At 40.6% G+C, this 19,006-nt stretch overlaps 1 protein-coding gene across 1 annotated transcript in view; it reads left to right on the forward strand.

The window, feature by feature from the left end:
- Window positions 1-17,142, forward strand: part of LOC133752854 (probable inactive 1-aminocyclopropane-1-carboxylate synthase-like protein 2) — a 63,103-nt gene extending 45,961 nt beyond the window's left edge. Inside the window, 2 exon segments of the mRNA XM_062183140.1 lie at window positions 15,394-15,911; window positions 15,914-17,142. Of these exon segments, the coding sequence (XP_062039124.1) occupies window positions 15,394-15,911; window positions 15,914-17,142 (1,747 nt within the window).
- The last annotated feature ends 1,864 nt before the right edge of the window (window positions 17,143-19,006 follow it).

Genomic DNA, 19,006 nt, shown 5'->3' on the forward strand with positions numbered 1-19,006 from the left:
AAGTCTCTTGAATATTAATATACATAATAATATATTCATATTCTCCTTACCTTTTAAAATGTTAAATATATTTTCATCTACTTGAAAGGGATATTGTGTGTGTGTGTGTGTGTGTATGTATGTGAGAGGGAGACACAGAGAGAGAGAGAGAGAGAGAGAGAGAGAGAGAGAACCATCCACTGGTTCAGTCCCCGAAAGTCCTCAACAGCCAGGGTTTGGCCAGGGTGAAGCCAGGAGCCTTGAACTCAATCCGGGTGTCCCAAGTGGGTGGCAGAGACACAAGTACTTGAGCTGTCTTCTGCTGCCTCCCAGGATGCGTATTAGCATGAAACTGCATCTGAAATGGAAGCAGGGAGGCTGGCATTGTAGTACAGCTGGTTAAGCCGCTGCCTGCAATGCCAGCATCCCATATGGGTGCTGGTTCATATCCCAGCTACTCCACTTCTGATCGAGGTCCCTGCTAATGCTGGTGGGAAAGCAGCAGGAGATGGCCCAAGTACCTGAGCCTCTTGTCACCCACGTGGGAAACCCAAGTGGAGTTTCAAGTTCCTGGCTTCAGCCTGGCCCAGCCCCAGCCATTGTGACCATTTGGGGAATGAACAAGCAGATGGAATATCAAGCTTGCTCGCTCACTCTCTCTCTCTCTCTCTCTGTCTCTCCCCCTCTCTCTGTGTAACTCTACTTTCAAATATAAACCTGAAAACAAAGCAGAAGTGGAGGCAGAACTCAATTCTGGGCACTCTGATATGGAATGTCGGTACTCCAAATGAAGGCTTAACCCACTTTGCCACAATGCCCACCCCTTTTTACTTGTAGCACAGCCAGGACTGTACTAGACAAATGATTCTGTTTGTTTATTTCTACTGAGCAATATGTACTTTTTGTTTCTATTTTCTTATTTTTTATGGCTGTTAACGCTACATTGCATGCTTATTTTTGTTTAATGTCTTCTCTTACTACCCTGTAAAATCTGTAAAGGCAGGGCTGTTGTCTTGTTCACAGCTTCATCACTAATGGTTAGAAATTAGTATGGACTGAAATATTTGCTGCATGTGTGAATGAATAAATCATTTATATTGTCTCATGTCAGCCTATATCCTGTTCGCCCTAATGACTGCACTCCATTCTGTTCTATAAGTAACGCTAATTTATGTAGCTATCTTTCTATTGCTTGTTATAAAGGCTTTAATATGACAATGAATTTTCATACATAATTTTATTGTATAATATTTGTGAATACACTTGTTATATGTACATTTTGAGTACATTCATCTAAAGGAAAGTTTGCTAAATCAAATTACATATGATTTCAAATTCGATAGCTATGGTCAATTGTACTCTGCAAAGGGGATATTAATTTAGAATTACAGTAAAACAATGTCTTTGCTCATATCCTTTATTATCATCAGCCTGAGGCCTCTGATTCTAAGAGTTAACCAAACACATACGGGTGAACATTAACAATATATTTCACCCCTTGGAGATTTGAGTCTCTCCATCTATAAAGTGAGAATGATAATAAAATCTACCTTGAATGTGACTTCTAAAAAGAACTTGTCTTTAGATTTGAAAACGAGCAACAAATAAGAATGAAAATGAAAAAAGACCTTCATATGTTTACTCAGTAGATATAGTTAGATATTAATATTTTAGTGGCATTTTTCTTACTGATATCCTTTAAGATTATACATTTTATCTCATGGGAAGAATCATATACTTTTTTATTTTTGACAGGCAGAGTGGACAGTGAGAGAGAGAGACAGAGAGAAAGGTCTTCCTTTGCCGTTGGTTCACCCTCCAATGGCCGCTGCGGCTGGTGCACCACACTGATCCAAAGCCAGGAGCCAGGTGCTTCTCCTGGTCTCCCATGCAGGTGCAGGGCCCAAGCACTTGGGCCATCCTCCACTGCACTCCTGGGCCACAGCGGAGAGCTGGACTGGAAGAGGGGCAACCAGGACAGAATCCGGCACCCCTACCGGGACTGGAACCCGGTGTGCCAGCGCCGCAGGCAGAGGATTAGCCTATTGAGCCGTGGCGCCAGCCAAGAATCATATGCTTTTAACACTTTAAAGTTTTCTGACCTGACTTTTTACAAAAAGATAGCTCAAAAAAGATAGTTACATATTATGTTCTTTTGTTATTGTTAGCGTGTTTTAGTATAAAAAAGCATTAGGCGATGACACCAATACAATAACAAAAAAGCTTCTAAATTTTGAGCAATTGTTTTAGATAATCTTCATGCTAAATATTTATTTGAAACTTGGAATCATCCTTTTGAATTATACATTATTTCTCCATTTTATAAATGGAAACAAAACAAAACAAAACAAACTAATGTGCAAACGTTTCAAGTGGCTTACCCAAGGCCATAGATCTTGTCAAGAAATTTAAAACTGGGAGCTCTAGTTCTAGATTTAGTATTGACTTGATGAGGTGAATTTTGTGATTAAATTTCTGTGTACTTCTTGGTCCAAAGCATGAAGAGGAGAGATCAGATGACAATTTGTTTCCTTTGGGTCCTAATGGAATCATTCATTGGTATCCACAGAGATTAGTTCCAGGACCATGCTTGGATACTAAAATCCATATATTCTCAAACTCCTCACATAAAATGACAAACATATTCCTGTAGATTTAAATTCTCTCTAGATTATTTATAACACCTAAAATATAAATGTTATGTAAATAATTGTTATTCTGTATTGTTTAGGGAATGACAAGAAAAAAAGTCTGTACATGTTCAGTATAGATACAATTGTTTCTGAATATTTTTACAATTACTAAGAATAATTATGTATATTAATGGGTTTACAGTGAGATATTACAATATACAATGTGTATTGATCAAATGAGGATAATTAATATTTATCCCTCTTTACCATTACCTTTTTTAAAAAAAATATTTATTTATTTATTTGATAGGCAGAGTTACAGAGAGGCAGAGGTAGAGAGAAAGAGGTCTTCCATCTGCTGGTTCATTCCCCAAATGGCCCCAATGGCTAGAGCTGTGCTGATCCGGAGCCAGGAGCCAGGAGCTTCTTCTGGATTTCCCATGTGGATGCAGGGGCCCAAGGACTTGGGCCATATTCTGCTGCTTTCACAGGCCATAGCAGAGAGCTGGATCGGAAGTGGAGCTGCTGGAACTCAAACCGGCACCCATATGGGATGCTGGCACCGCAGGTGGCAGCTTTACCTGCTACACCACAGCACCAGTCCCTCCTTGTCATTACTTCATGATTGGATCCTTGGGGGTCCTTTCTTCTATTTGTTCATAAAATATATAATAGGTTATCGTGAACTATAGCCACCCTACTATGCTCTGTAACACTAGGCAGGTAGACATCTTCTATCTTAACTCTGACTTAGTACTTGTATCTGGTCATCCTCTATCCCTCTCTGATTGTTTTCAATCCATGATTTTTTGGATCTGTGAATGTGGAACCTGCAGATGTCTAGGTCCAACTGTATTTATAAATGTGATTGTTGAAAAAAAACTATTCTAAACGTCATCATAATGAGCTCATTGTACCTTATCAATTAAATAAATAACCACTTCAGGGCCAGCACTGTAAAGCAAGTAAAGCCGCCGCCTGCAGTGCCGGCATCCCATATGGGTGCCTGTTCAGGTTCGGGCTGCTCCTCTTCTGAACCAGCTCTTTGCCAATTACCTATGAAAGCAACAGAAGATGTCTGAAGTCCTTGGGCCCCTGCACCAGCGTGGGAGACCCAGAAGAAGCTCCTCCTCCTAGCTTTGGATCGGCCCAGCTCTGTCCATTGAGGCCATTTGGGGAGTCAACCACTGCATGGAAGATCTTTCTCTCTGTCTCTCCCCCTTTCTGTCTATAACCTCTACCTCTAAAACAAATAAATAAATATTTAAAAAAGAATAAATAACCACTTCTTCATGTGTGACTGAAATATTTATTTCATTTAGGTCCATTTCTATTCATTTGATCCTCTGCATACAAAAAATATTGTACTTAAAAATAATAATCAGTTCACATTTTTATTACATTTCTTGAATAGGCAAAAACTCTAGCATTTTAAAACAACTAGACTTATCCTTTTACTATGTAAAATATTATTTGGCATAAACTTCAATTTCTCCATGTCCTTTATTAAAATAGCCACCCAAATTAAATATAATACTCTAATAAGAGTTTTAACTAAGGAACTACAGCCAAGTATCATTATAAAGAAAGAATGATTTCTTAATGATTGAAGAGCATTGTATTTTTTTTAATCAATAGCATTGTATTTTTAACACATTTCAGAATCATGTGGACTTTATTGTTACATTGTCCAATAGTTTAAAGATTACTTTTTGTTGTTATTTAAAAATAAGTTCAACACTTGCACTATTTTTGTCTTGGTATCTTATTTTGAGGTTACAAATTTCTTTTTGTATTTTCCTTCATTTAATTTATTCATTCCAAACAGGTTCTGCCTTGCCAACTGTTCACACACATTTTACTCTAAAAATGACAATATGGTCAAGCCATTTGATAATCATATTTCAGTTCTTTTATACAGTGATTTAAATTTCAAAGAAATTGTCTTGTGAGACAAAGTCTTTTTACACGTAAATTGTTTTTTCATTCACTCCAAATTATTGTCACATTCTTTTTAAAAATATTTATTTGAAAGTCAGTAAGACAGAGAGAGAGGGAGAGAAAGAGATAGTCCATACATTGGTTCACTCCCCCAAATGGCTGCAATGGCTGCAGCCAGGCCAGGCTGAAGCCAGGAGCCTGGAACTCCATCTGATCTCCCAGATCAGTGGGCAGGGGCCCAAGCACCTGAGCTGTCTCTGCTGCTTTCCCAGGCTCATCAACAGGGAGCTGGATCAGAAGTGGAGCATCCAGCACTTGAACCAGCATTCTGATGTGGGATACAGATGTCGCCAACAGCAGTTTAACTTGCCATGCCAGTCCCCATGATCACATTCTTAACAAATATTCTCTTGATGTAGATTACCCCTACTATTCTGCTTTCTTCAGAATTATAAAGGCAATATAAAAAATCCTTTATCTAGTCACTTAGGTTATCCCACTTGTGTTACATTTTACATATTATTTTAAGATAAAATTGAAAAATTCTCCTTGATTTTTCTATGAGAGAGTAATAATTAATAATTAATAAAGTTTCTTTGCAATTAACTTACAGAGGAAAAACCACAGTGTATAAGTTCAGTGCAATGTTGATGAGAAGACACCGCTCCCATTCTAAAACTGATTGTTTACAATGATCCCAGAGGATATGAATCAAAAGGTTCTCGTTTTTTTTTGTTTTGTTTTGTTCTTTTTTTTTAACTTTTATTTAATGAATATAAATTTCCAGTGTACAGCTTATGGATTACAATGGCTTCCCCCTCCCATAACTTCCCTCCCACCCACAACCCTACCCTCTCCCGCTCCCTCTCCCCTTCCATTCACATCAAGATTCATTTTCAATTCTCTTTATATACAGAAGATCAATTTAGTATAAAGATTTCAACAGTTTGCACCCACATAGAAACACAAAGTGAAACATACTGTTTGAGTACTAGTTATAGCATTAAATCAAAATGTACAGTACATTAAGTACAGAGATCCCACATGAGGAGCAAGTGCACAGTGGCTCTTGTTGTTGACCCAACAAATTGACACTCTAGTTTATGGCACCAGTAACCACCCTAGGCTGTCGTCATGAGTTGCCAAGGCTATGGAAGCCTTCCAAGTTTGCCGACTCTGATCATATTTAGACAAGGTCATAAAAGACAGAGTGAGGATAGTAACCAATGATCTTAAGAGTGGCATTTACCAGGTTTGAACAATTATACAGCATTAAGTGGGGAAGAGGACCATCAGTACACAGGTTGGGAGTAGAGCCATTGGTGGTAGAGTAGAGGTTATGATTACAAAGGAATGAGGCCCAAGTGTGCTAGACAGGGTCTAGAACAAAGGACAGATTCATTATTAGATGTGCTAAGAAAGGTGCTGTCTAAGCTACAATTAAGTTTTCTGATTGAGAGGCAAATAGAACCTGATAGAAGGGGCTTGATAATAATCTGTTGGGCTTTAGGCCTTGTAAGTTAAGAGGCCCAGACCTATCTATCTGTTCACATGGGGTACGTCCTAAGGGAGGTGTGAACCTCCTAGGGGAAGGCACTCTGTTGACTTTCATTACTTGGCTGGCCTGGGAGGAGAGCTGGCCAGGTCAAGGCAGGGGGCATCTCTAACAAGAAATTTACAGTTCTGCCTGCAATGTTGCTGACCCTACTTGACCATCCCCTCAGCTGCAGTGGTCACTTTGGAAGTTGGGCTGAGTGAAGGGCTTTTCAGCTTAGAGCCAATAAGATCTGTGGCTCTGACCTGGGCATCCTTCGACTCCAGGACAGGTCCATTTCCAGTGATCCAACTCTTGGCAGAGCTGCCAGGGCTCTTCACAAGCTGACTTCTCCCTTTTTTTCACACAAAAGGGAAAGAAAGTTTTAAAGTGAGAATATAATTTTCCTCATGGGCATTGTCTACCTTAGAAAAACTACTACAGAACATGCCTGTGACTATAGACTTGTAGTTCAGGCCACCGAAGATTAGAGATGGGATACGGGCACTCCCTTGACTTGCATCCTCTGGTCTGCTTGAACACAAACCAGGAGGAAAAGAAAGCTCGGCATCAGAAGCAATGGGTGGCAGGCCTATTAATGGCTGATCTGTACAGTGATCTGCCCTCAAGGAGACCCAACAGGCCATTCCACTGCAGTGGCTTTCAATGTGGTAAGCCTGGGCTTCAGCAGAAGTCAGCTTGTGAAGAGCCCTGGCAGCTCTGCCAAGAGAAGGTTCTCGTTTTTAAGAGGATACTAAGGTAGGCACGAGTTTGGATTTTAAGAAGAAAAAAGTAAAGAGGAGCACAGTTGTTACTTCCTAATTCACATATTATCAATAAAAGTAATGGATTAAAGTTACAGGTTTGTAATTGAGTAGGACTGAAAATAACCAGCAAATGAGTGACAGAGCTTTGCATCACTGAAATGTCCAAAAACAAATCTGTAGAATATTGTGTAAGAGCCCATAAATATTTAGATGGCTAGTTTGGACTAGATTACCTATACAATTTTATATATTGAATTCACATCAAGATGTGCTACCATGTAGAGCATTTTATTAGTGAGCCCATATGAAATTTTTTATGATTTTGTACTTATATTAATAATACATGGTTCCATCTAATATAATAGGACTCATCATTGCATTCTGAATGCCCTAAATATAGCATATTATGTGGTTCTGACCTTTATTAGAGGAATTTTATTTGCTGTCAAATGGTCTTTGGGCTGGTAGTCTCAAATCTTTCTCTTTATTATCCACCCGTATACTTTCACCTCTTTTGCCATCCTGAAGCTCACTTTCACTGGGCAAAAACAAATCTTCATAACTCAAGCCTGTAACAAGTTACTGAGTTTTCATGTATGTAAAAATCTATTTTATGCATGTATGATGATAAAAGGTGCTATGTTTAATGTGTCTCAGATAATGGGATTCTATGGCTCTGATACTCAGAAAGCTTCAGGCCTTCCCATATGGTTTCCCTTTTGTTTCCTAATGACCTAGTAGCTGTGCTAATCCTACCTGAGGTCACATTTGCTGTCACTTCTCGTTTGGTTTCAGAATCCTTAGCTCTTTGAGTGTAGACATCATGGAACTGTGACATTGTTTTCTTTGTATCTCTCTCAGTACCCACTGCAGAACATATATTCTATAAAAGGTCATGGAGTAAAAGCAAATAGCTCTGATATTCTTAATGTTGCCACCAGGCAGTGATATTTTGTCCTGATAGTGAGGTCTCAAGGTGTACCTTAAGTTAGACACACACTCTGAGGTGAGGATGTCTGTTTGGATAATTTAAGGCAGCTCTCCCAAGGGGATCTTGTAAGAGACAGTGGAAGCTAAGGAAATGAACCATCTCCAGTGAAAATCCCTCACAGGATAGTTTTAGCCTGATTTCCTGGGGAACTATGGAGATTTATCCTTATCTCAGGCAATGGGGCTAGTCTGTGCTATTCCTACCCTGTTTAGTCATTGATTAAGGACCACCCTAAGGATTGTGCACATTAACCTTGAGAATCCATAACTTGAAAATTCATAATGTTAGCTTCTAGATGTTTCAAAATCTCTGTACCTGGGGCCAAAAGCAGCATCAGTAGTTTGAGGACCAAAATGCTGCATACTGGCACTGGTGCTTGGAAGGAAAAGGATATAAATGATGTCAAAAGGGATTTGAAGTGCTCTGGCAAGATCATGGTCATTAAAAACTAATGGTACCAGGGCTGGTACTGTGGCGCAGTGGGTTAATGCCCCGGCCTGAAGCGCAGGCATCTGATATGGGTGCCAGTTTGAGACCCAGCTGCTCCACTTCCCATCCAGCTCTCTGCCACAGCCTGGGAAAGCAGTACAAGATGGCCCAAGTCCTTGGGCCACTGCACCTGCGTGAGAGACCCGGAAGAAGCTCCTGGCTCCTGGCTTTGGATCGGCACAGCTCCGGCCGTTGCAGCCAACTGGGGAGTGAACCATCAGATGGAAGACCTCTTTCTCTGTCTCTATCTCTCTCTCTCTGCCTCTCCTCTCTCTCTGTGTAACTCTGACTTACAAATAAATAAATCTTTAAAAAAAAACTAATGGTACCTATAAAGTGACTGTTGGGAGGGCTTTTTTGCTACTGTGTATGCTGATAAAATACCAAAAAGCTCACTAAACACAACTTTAAGAAGTGTGTAAAAACTTAATTTGGTATGTGAGTCTAAAGCTGAAGTCATGACAAAGAAAATGCTCTTCATTTGCTGTATTTTGCTGGGTGATAGTTCAAATCCTACAGTTGCCACACTCTTCTTTGTGCCCGTTGAATGAATAACCTGAAATACAGTTGTGGGGAACAGGAAATAATAGTGGGAAGGGCTTTTGAGTCTCTCTAAAATGAACACTGATGAATCAGTACAGAAAAAAACCAATTGTTTCTCCTTTTGTTGCATGGCACAAAAAGATTGCCAATGTCAAGTCAAAATTTGAGTTATGAATTCTCAAAGTCGGGAAGACAAAACCATAGAAGCTTCAATGCTCAACTACTAATTAGTCCTTTTTGAAGAATTAGTCCTTTTCAAAGAAGTCTCATATGTGTTTATAATGACCTTTGGACAAGCTTATATGGGAGACGTGGCTGTGTCACACACTAATTGCTACCAATGAAAACTAAAGTTTATTCAAATATAGCAGTGACCCAACTGAGAACCTCCCATTCAATATGTTGTGGTTCTAACAGGAACTATTAAATATGTCAGGAAGACAAAGAGTCAATATAAAGCACATAAAACCTTATAGGATTTTTTTATTGAGAAATACAATTTTCTTTCTTTAAATAAAAGACTCTGGGAAGATTCTTGGCAGCTTCAACATATAAAAATACACATTCTGCCAACATCATGAACTTGCATTGACCTGAATTACAATGACCCACAATCTTTTGTTATATGGAAATGTACTATGTATTATCTACAAGAACAATCAATTTAATTCCATTATATAAGTTAATTTTATTTACAAATGTAAGGCATTTACTCATTAAAGTTTTTTTAATAATTATTTATATATTTGAAAGGTAGATAAGGGAGAGAGAGGAAGACACAGAGAGAGAAAATCTTCTATCTGCTGGTTCACTCCCCAAATATTCTCAATAGCCAGCTCTGGGCCAGGCCTAAGTAAGGAGCCAAGAAATCCATTCAGGTCTCCCAGGTGAATGGTAGGAACCCAAATACTTGGGCCATCATCTGTTGCCTCCCAGGTGCATTAGTAGGGAGCTGGTTTGGAATCAGAGGTGAGACTCTATCCTAGGCACTCCAATATGGAATGCAAGCTTGCCAAGCCATAGCTTAACCAGCTGCACCAAAATGCCTGCCCCAGAAAAGGGTTTTTTTTTTTTCTTTTATTTTTAAGGAAGAAAAATCTAAACCAGGTTGAAAAAGTCACTAAAGTAGTACTGAATGATCCTTTCTCATTGGATATTCTTTAAAACAAATTATTGTGCTTTGCTTTCTTATATATACTTTTAAGTATCTGTCTTTCCTTTCCTTAATTTCATAAGAAATTTCTATATTCAGAGACTTTCTTGGAATTCATTTACTAAGTATATCATCAATTTAACATTTAAAATAGTTTAAGTGTTTGGCAAGTCTCATTTCAAAATTAGGGGTTGTTTGACATAACAGTTAAGACACTGCTTGGATGTCTGCATCTCAAGTTTGAGTGATTGATTTCTAGTCCTGCCTCTGATCCTGATTCCAGCTTCCTGATTTTGTGAAGCATAGAAGGCAGGAGGTGACAGGGTGATAGTTGAGTACCTGATGCTGATCTGAGTTTCCCTTTCTTTGCTTTGGCCCCAGTTATTGCAGGCATTTGGGAAGTGAGCAAACAGATGAGAGATCTCTATCTCTATCTGCTTCTCTCTCTGTCTTGTTCAAATAAAATAAAATAAATAAATAGAAGATTTTTTTAAAAAAGAATTAAACCAAAAAAGTGACATTTTGTGGCAGTTTGTGACCAGAAATAACTCTTTGAATTTCTACAGTATGTTAGGTAATAAAATTAATTTTTGTAGCACGGCCATGGACTCTGGGCATTTTAGGTTAGAAGAGAAGTAGTATCTGAATGAACATACAGTGTGGATCACTTATCTATTAATTTGGAAATTTGGGGTCCAGAAAGATTCAGAGAGTAAATATTCAAAATGTAGACTATTTCTGTAAGACATTTCAATAGGCAATTATGTATAGTATTGATTTACTATTTCAGATATGACTATATAATTTTAATCAAATCACATAAGTAAATATACAGCTCATTTTAATAAAATAGAATACTAAAGACTGATATATATTTAAATATTTATTTACTTATTTTTAAATTTATTTTATTTATTTGAAAGACAGAGTTACAGAGAGAGAGAGTGAGGCCTTCCATCTGCCGGTTCACTCCCCAAATGGCTACAAAGCCTGGAGCTAGGCCAATCTGAAACCAGGAACCTGGAGCTTCTTCCAGGTCTCCCATGCAGGTGCAGGGGCCCAAGGATTTGGGCCAGCTTCCACTGCTTTCCCAGGCCATTAGCAGAGAGCAACCAGGACTCAAACCGGTGCCCATATGGGATGCCGGCACTGCCGGCAGTGGCCTTACCCACTCCACCACAGCACTGGCCCTTAGACTGATATATTTTTACATAATGAAATGTATAATAAATGACTGATCTGTTGGAATTAGGCATACTAGACTTTTTTTTCTTTAGTTTGTTTTAGTTAATAGAATTGCACATGATTGATATTCAGAGTGTGTAGGTCCAATGACCTGATTACCTTGCAACCCCATTCAAGAAAAGAGAGGGGCTGGCACTGTGGCACAGTGGTTAAAGCCCTGGCCTGAAGCACAGGCATCCCATATGGGTGCCAGTTCTAGTCCCGGCTGCTCCTCTTCCAATCTAGCTCTCTGCTATGGCCTGGGAAAGCAGTAGAAGATGGCCCAAATCCTTGGGCCCCTGCACCCACGTGAGAGACCCGGAAGAAGCTCCTGGCTTCGGATCAGCCCAGCTCTGGCCTTTGTGGCAATCTAGGGAGTGAACCAGCATATGGAAGACCGACCTCTCTGTTTCTACCTCTCTTTGTAACTCTGTCTTTCAAATAAATAAATCTTTTTAAAAAAGAGAGAACTAGTGTTTCACAATCCAGAGATATAACACTATTTCAGGACTATTCCCTGTCTCTATTCCTACTTATTAGGAATACTTAGTATCTCTGTTTTTGCCCCCACTTTACTCTCTTTCTGTTCTTTCCCTAATTGCAAGGCCAATACTGACTTACTGGTTATGCTTACAGATGTGTGTGTGTACGTGTCTGTGTGTTTAATTTCTGTCTTTACTGTGGACTGCAATTTCACTCCCAAACTTAACCACACAAAGGATTTAATTTCTTCCTTTATTCTTTCAAACTGATGAGTATGAGAGCTCCCCCATTAGACTAACTGAAGAGCACCAGCCAACCTATAGATATCTACCTATAAGACAGAATTGCATCTGTGTTCAGTAATCTTTGGTTACAGAAGCTCTTGCTGTTTCTCCAGCACTATTTTGGGTCCAGCCTTCAACAATGCCATCTGATAATGATCTCATCCCCCCAGAGTATGTTTCTTTGTATGAGAAAGCAAATTCAACCTGTTTCCAGCTCTCCAAACTTCTAAAACTGACTGAATCAAATTTATTTTCACATAAAATGAATTATCAAATATATTAACATCCTGAAATGTATTTCCAGGAGTGGATGTTGTGAAGGAGCCAGTTAAGCCAGTGCTTGTGACATCCATATCCCGTATCAGAATACTGGTTCAAGTCCTAGCTGTTCTACTTCTAAGCCACTCCCTACTAACGTGGCTAGGAAGGCAGAAGATCATGGCCCAAGTATTAGGTCTCTGTCTTCCATGTGAGAAACCCATGGAGTTCTTAGCTCCTGCCTTTTGCCTGGTGCAGGCCCCGCTGTTGGGGAATAAATCAGCAGATAGAAGACATTCTCTCTCTCTCTCTCTCTCTCTCTCTCTCTCTCTCTCATATTATGCCTTTCAAATAGTAAATGAATGCTTTTTAAATGCCTTTTTTAATGCATTTCTACTTTCTTGACAGTGCCTGGAATTCCTTTATTGTAGAACACAGGATTTCACTTAACAGTTGCATTAAAGTCCCAGTTCTTAACCAGGGAATGGAGGGAGGTCAATTAGCCAGTTGTTTAACTGCTCTGAATTCTTGAGTTTTGATACTTCCAGTTTCAGAGAGAAATAGTAAACTGGAGGTCAGATAGGTAGAAAAATAGAAAAGGAGGTAGATAGCCTGTGAAGTACAGGGTGAGGAATGCTGAAAGGGAAGCCAGGGCTCAGTGAATACAATTTCCAGTGCTAGTGATTTTTTTTTTTTACTATTGTTTAACGCCAACTTTGTGTAAAAGGAGAGAAGTGATTTACAGAGTGTTTTATTGATTTTTCTCATACACATTCATGCTCATGCTTACTTTAATGCTGCTATTAAGATCCTGCATGACTGCTGACCATGGGTGACATGCTTTATGAAGTTGATTTTTCTTAGCTCAACCACATTGTAGAATGATTTTACTATCTTGGGATTTGAAGGGCAGAAGCAAACTTTCACAATTCTGCCCTAGGGATATGTCAAATCTTAGGAAATGTGCCATTAGTTAGTCCAGAGGGATTCCAATGGACTCATCCTGCTACAGGTCACTGTGATGAACTTATACATAGATAACTTCTAGCAATAAGATCTATGAAGGAAGAAGCAAACAGGACCCTAGATGCTTGAATTTGATGCCAGAGATTGAGGGACAGGTTTCACAACACAAGGAAATTTTTCTTGATTCGCATTGATTTGACACAAAATAAAGGAGGCATTTAGACATCCTTACTTCCTTACCACTATACATGCCTGGAAGATTTCTCAAGAGATTTGAGAAATATGAGAGTTCTGCAAAAAGCTCATTGAAAATGGAATTAAAAGATTGTTTTGTGCAAAAACTTTGAAAATCCATACATCGTTTTTTTCTTAACACATTTTCCATGAACTTTTTGAAGATACCCTGTGGTGTGTACAAGTTATATGAAAAGATTTTAGGACTATTTATTGGATTAGTAAAATGTGTGACATGAAAAGTGCTAGGTCTGCTTACTGGATAAAGCAAAAACATGTTTGTTTCAGTGGGGTCCACAGCAAAGAAGGCTTCACTAGCTGGTCTAAGGTACAGGACAAAGGAATTTGTCAACTGACTCTTGTAAACCAACGTGTGCTGTGATGCTTGAAGTGTCAGAAGCATGTGGGAATGTGCTATAGTGCCTACTGTAAACCATGAAAGAAGGATCATGAAGGTGGCTTCAAAATTTTGTAGTGAATTTATGCCTATCTACCAAGTATATTTTCTCTTGGAGAAGCAACTCTGGATCAGCTCACAGAGGCTGAATCCCAGGCCCAGAGAACCATAGGAATATCTGACACTAGCCGCTCACCATGAACTGAATGCAATCTGTTACATTTAGCCATAAAGTCTGGTATTCTCTGAAGCTCTTAAATATCAAGTGAAAAGATACATGTACAGCACTGAACCCCAGCAGGTTCTAAAGGCACAAGTAATTTACATAAGCAGATAACTCATGCATCCAGAATGCCTTACTCCTGCCAAATTACTTCCCCTTCTTCAAACCGCATCTGTGGCCTGATGGGGAATTTCCTATGATAAATTAAATAGGGGAGAAAAAGCTCAAACTAGAATTACAGAAAGCTTTGCCTTACAGCAAAATTGAACCACTACCGCATTACAGCCCCAGGAGGAGTCTTTAAGTGAGAAATGGAATCCTTCTACCAAGAGGGATTCAAGTAGCAATGAAACATGACTGATCTCTGCCTCCTAGAATTTTTTTCTTCCCTAAACTTCGCTGACTTATTCTGTTTGTCTTCCTCTCACTTTTCTAGCTCTATTCCTTTCTTGTCCCTTTTGAAAATCAATCTTCCTCTGTGTAGCCAATATTATTTGAATTCAACATATTTAGTTCTAGACTTTTCCTTCTATCCTACATTCAAATTAGGCAATTTTACATGGCTTCATTTGTAATAGATATGGTGATGACACTTTCATTTTTATTTCTAGTGTAGGAGTTTGACCTCCAAAACTATGTAATTTTTATTGTGGCAAACAAACATAACATGAAATTTATCATTTTCACCATTATGAAGCATACAAGTATAGTTCAGTGACATCAGTTGCGTTCATGTTATGTGCAGCTATCAACACTATCCATTTCCATCTTCCCAAACGGAAACTATATGCTCATTAAACAACAACTCCCTTTCAGCCCCTGGCAATCACCATACTACTTTATGTATAAGAATTTGTCTGTTTTAGATACTTCATATAAGTGAATTCACACAATATTTGCTCTTCTGTGTTTGACTTATTTCATTTGGCATGGTATTTTCAAGGTCATTCTGTGTTGTAACAAGCATCAGAGTTTTATCCCTTTTTGAATAATGACATTTCATGTGCATGCATACACACACACATAGTTGATATATAAAAACTAGTGTGTAGATAAATGCTCAAGTCTCTCCTCCATTCTTTGGTATATATAACCACAAGTGGAATTGCTGAGTCATATGGTATTCTATGTTTAGTTTTTTGAGGAACCTCCATACCATATACTCTTGATATATTTACATGTACTTGAGGCGAGCTTAGCGAGAGGAGGGCTATGGAGCAGGTCTCTGAGCCCTGGCGGCCAAGGGCAGTTGTACTGGGCCACGGATTTTAGACTAAAGAGACAAGGGTTCCAGATGGCCTGCTGAGGCTAATACAAATACCTGGAGGGTGAGTCACCGGCCAGACACCCCCACTGTCCCCCGTGGCCAGACAAGGAGCCAGCTCCTGAGAGAGCAGAGGGTCTACACCGATCTTCTGGAGATGATCCGGCACTTACAGCAGTCTCTGAAGGAGCACATTACGCAGCTGACAACCTGGCAAATGCAGGGGCTGTTGTTGTTGGAACAGAGGCACTCTGGAGCCATCTGCAAGCAGGAAGACCTCCTCGATGACCTGATGTGCCAGATGGTCAACCTGCTAGGGTCTGAGGCCGTGAGTGGCCTGGGGCTCCGCCCGCCTCTCCCTGTCCTGGATTCTCAGGCTGCTAACAGGGGTGTGCGGAGGGTGCCGTCATCTCAGCAGGCTGACCAGCCAGTTCCCCAGCAGAGGGATTCAGAAGCTGCACTTGTCAGCCATGACCTCTCCAGCCGTGGAATCGAAATCTCTGTCTCTTACCACCTGCACTTCCAGGACTACGAAGCCTACCAGAGAGACAATACCACAAAGTCAAGAACACCTTGGGCTTCATTAACCTTGGCACCAGTGAGAACAAACTCTGCACCTATCTGCTGACTGAAAGGTTGTGCCGGAGTGACATGAACCGCATCGAGAACATCCTACTGCAATATCCTGATTGGAGAGGGCAACCCTTCCTGCGGAAAGAAGTGGCTTGTTTCCTGACCGACTACTGCCAGGCTCCATCTTCCCTTGATCCCGAAAATGTGGTTATTCTCAATGGCTGCGGCTCCGTCTTCTCTGCATTGGCCATGGTTCTGTGTGATCCAGGGGACGCCTTCCTGGTCCCCACCCCCTTCTTCGGTGGCTTCGTCTTTAGCTCCAACCTGTACTCGAGAGTTGAGCTGATTCCTGTCCACCTAGAGAGTGAGGTCACTGGGGAGAACACCCATCCTTTTTAGCTCACTGTGAACAAGTTGGAGCAAGCCCTGGTGGAAGCTAGGCTGGAGCGGAAAAGGGTCAAAGGCCTTGTGCTCATCAACCCCCGGAACTGTCTGGGTGACGTCTGCTCCCGGGACTCGCTGCAGGAATACCTGGAATTTGCAAAGAGGAATCGCCTCCATGTGATTGTGGATGAGAGCAACATGTTCTCTGTGTTTGATGAATCTGTCACATTCCACAGTGTTCTGAGCCTAAAAAGTTTGCCACACCCCAATAGGACTCATGTGATCTGGGGAACTAGTAAGGATTTTGGCATCTCTGGCCTTCGCTTTGGGGCTCTGTACACCCACAGCAAGGGCGTGGCCTCTGCTGTGTGCTCCTTTGGCTGCCTGCATGGTACCTCCAGCATCACCCAGTACAAGCTGTACCGACTGCTCCAGGACAGAGAATGGATTGACAAAGTGTACCTGCCCGCTAATTGCTCCCGGCTCCAGGACGCTCACAAGTACATCACGGACGAGCTGAAGGCATTGGAGGTCCCCTTTCTCAAGGGTGGCTCTGGGCTCTCTGTCTGGATCAGTTTGAAATCGTACCTGGAATGATGCACGTTTGATGAAGAGCTGGCCCTCCATCGGTGCTTCCTAGACAACAAGCTGGTGCTATCACGTGGCAAAAACTTCAGGTGTGAGGAGCCTGGCTGGTTCCGCCTCACCTTTGCAGAGACGCCTTCTGAGCTACAAGTGGCCATGCATTGGTTCCGTCAGGTACTGGAGGAGCAGAAGCAGGATTGGATAGTGAAGCAGCTGGCGGACGCCATGCGGGAGTAGGCTGCCGGCTTCCCAGCCCACGGCTCTCCCCAGTCACCTGCCCCGGGGGCCCATGCTCAGAGCGGCCTCTGGTCCCAAAGGCTGGGGTACTGGACTGTGGCTGTGACTGGGCAGACGTGGGCTCCTCTGGGAGCAGCCTCACCTGACCCACCATCAACCTTCTCAAGCTGAGCACTTGCCAGCTTTGGAAGCCTAGTGACTTTTTAGTCTTGGCAACCATTTTATATACAAAACGGTGTTTTTATTGGGGTTGGGATGGGAAGGCCTGCAGGCACCTGGATGGATAAAGGGAGCTGTCTGGGTATCTATTTTAGATGGGTTCAGTTTTTAGATTGACTATCTAATAAATTCCGTATACTTTAAAAAAATATTTACATGTACTTTACATTTGAATATGACATAGACACCTCAATATAAAATGTATTGTTTTTTCCCCTGAAAGAACTTGTCCCTCCATTAGTATTCTCTTGGAGAATGACATTGCCACTTAGTTAGATATACAAACTAGAAAATATGAAGCCACTCTTTTTTTTAACTTTTATTTAATAAATATAAATTTCCAAAGTACAGCTTGGATTATAGCTGCTTTTTCCCCCCATAACCACCCTCCCACCCGCAACCATCCCATCTCCCACTCCCTCTCCCATCCCATTCTTCATCAAGATTCATTTTTAATTATCTTTATATACAGAATATCAATTTAGTACATACTAAGTAAAGATTTCAACAGTTTGCACCCACACAGAAACACAAAGTATAAAGTACTGTTTGAGTACTAGTTATACCATTAATTTGCATAGTGCAACACATTAAGGACAGAGATCCTACATGAGGAGTAAGTGCACAGTGACTCCTGTTGTTGATTTAACAATTGACATTCTTGTTTATGGCGTCAGTAGTCCCCGAAGGCTCTTGTCATGAGCTGCCAAGGCTATGGAAGCCTCTTGAGTTCACCAACTCCGATCTTATTTAGACAAGGCCATAGTCAAAGTGGAAGTTCTCTCCTCCCTTCAGAGAAAGGTACCTCCTTCTTTGATGGCCTGTTCTTTCCACTGGGATCTCACTCACAGAGATCTTTCATTTAGTTGTTATTTTTTTTTTTCTTGCCAGAGTGTCTTGGCTTTCCATGCCTTAAATACTCTCATGGGCTTTTTAGCCAGATCCAAATGCCTTAAGGGCTCATTCTGAGGCCAGAGTGCTGTTTAGGACATCTGCCATTCTATGACTCTGCTGTGTATCCCACGTCCCATGTTGGATCCTTCTCTCCCTTTTTGATTCTATCAGTTAGTATTAGCAGACACTTGTCTTGTTTGTGTGATCCCTTTGACTCTTAGACCTATCAGAGCCATCAATTGTGAACTGAAATTGATCACTTGGACTAGTGAGATGGCATTGGTACATGCCACCTTGATGGGATTGCATTTGAATCCCCTGGCATGTTTCTAACTCTACCATTGGGGTAAGTACGATTGAGCATGTGGCAAACTGTACATCTCCTCCCTCTCTTATTCCCACTCTTATATTAAACAGGCATCACTTTTCAATTAAATTTAAACACCTAAGAATAATTGTGTGTTAATTGAAGAGTTCAACCAATGGTATTAAGTAGAAGCTACTCTTTTTTTATTAAACTTTTATTTAATGAATATAAATTTCCAAAGTACAGCTTATGGATTACAATGGCTTCCCCCCTCCCATAACTTCCCTCCCATGCACAACCCTCCCCTTTCCCGCTCCCTCTCCCCTTCCAATCACATCATGATTCAATTTCAATTCTCTTTATATACAGAGGATCAGTTTAGTATATATTAAGTAAAGATTTCAACAGTTGCCCCCATATAGCAACACAAAGTGAAAAAATACT

This window comes from Lepus europaeus, chromosome X (assembly GCF_033115175.1).
Source record: "Lepus europaeus isolate LE1 chromosome X, mLepTim1.pri, whole genome shotgun sequence".
NCBI lineage: Eukaryota > Metazoa > Chordata > Mammalia > Lagomorpha > Leporidae > Lepus > Lepus europaeus.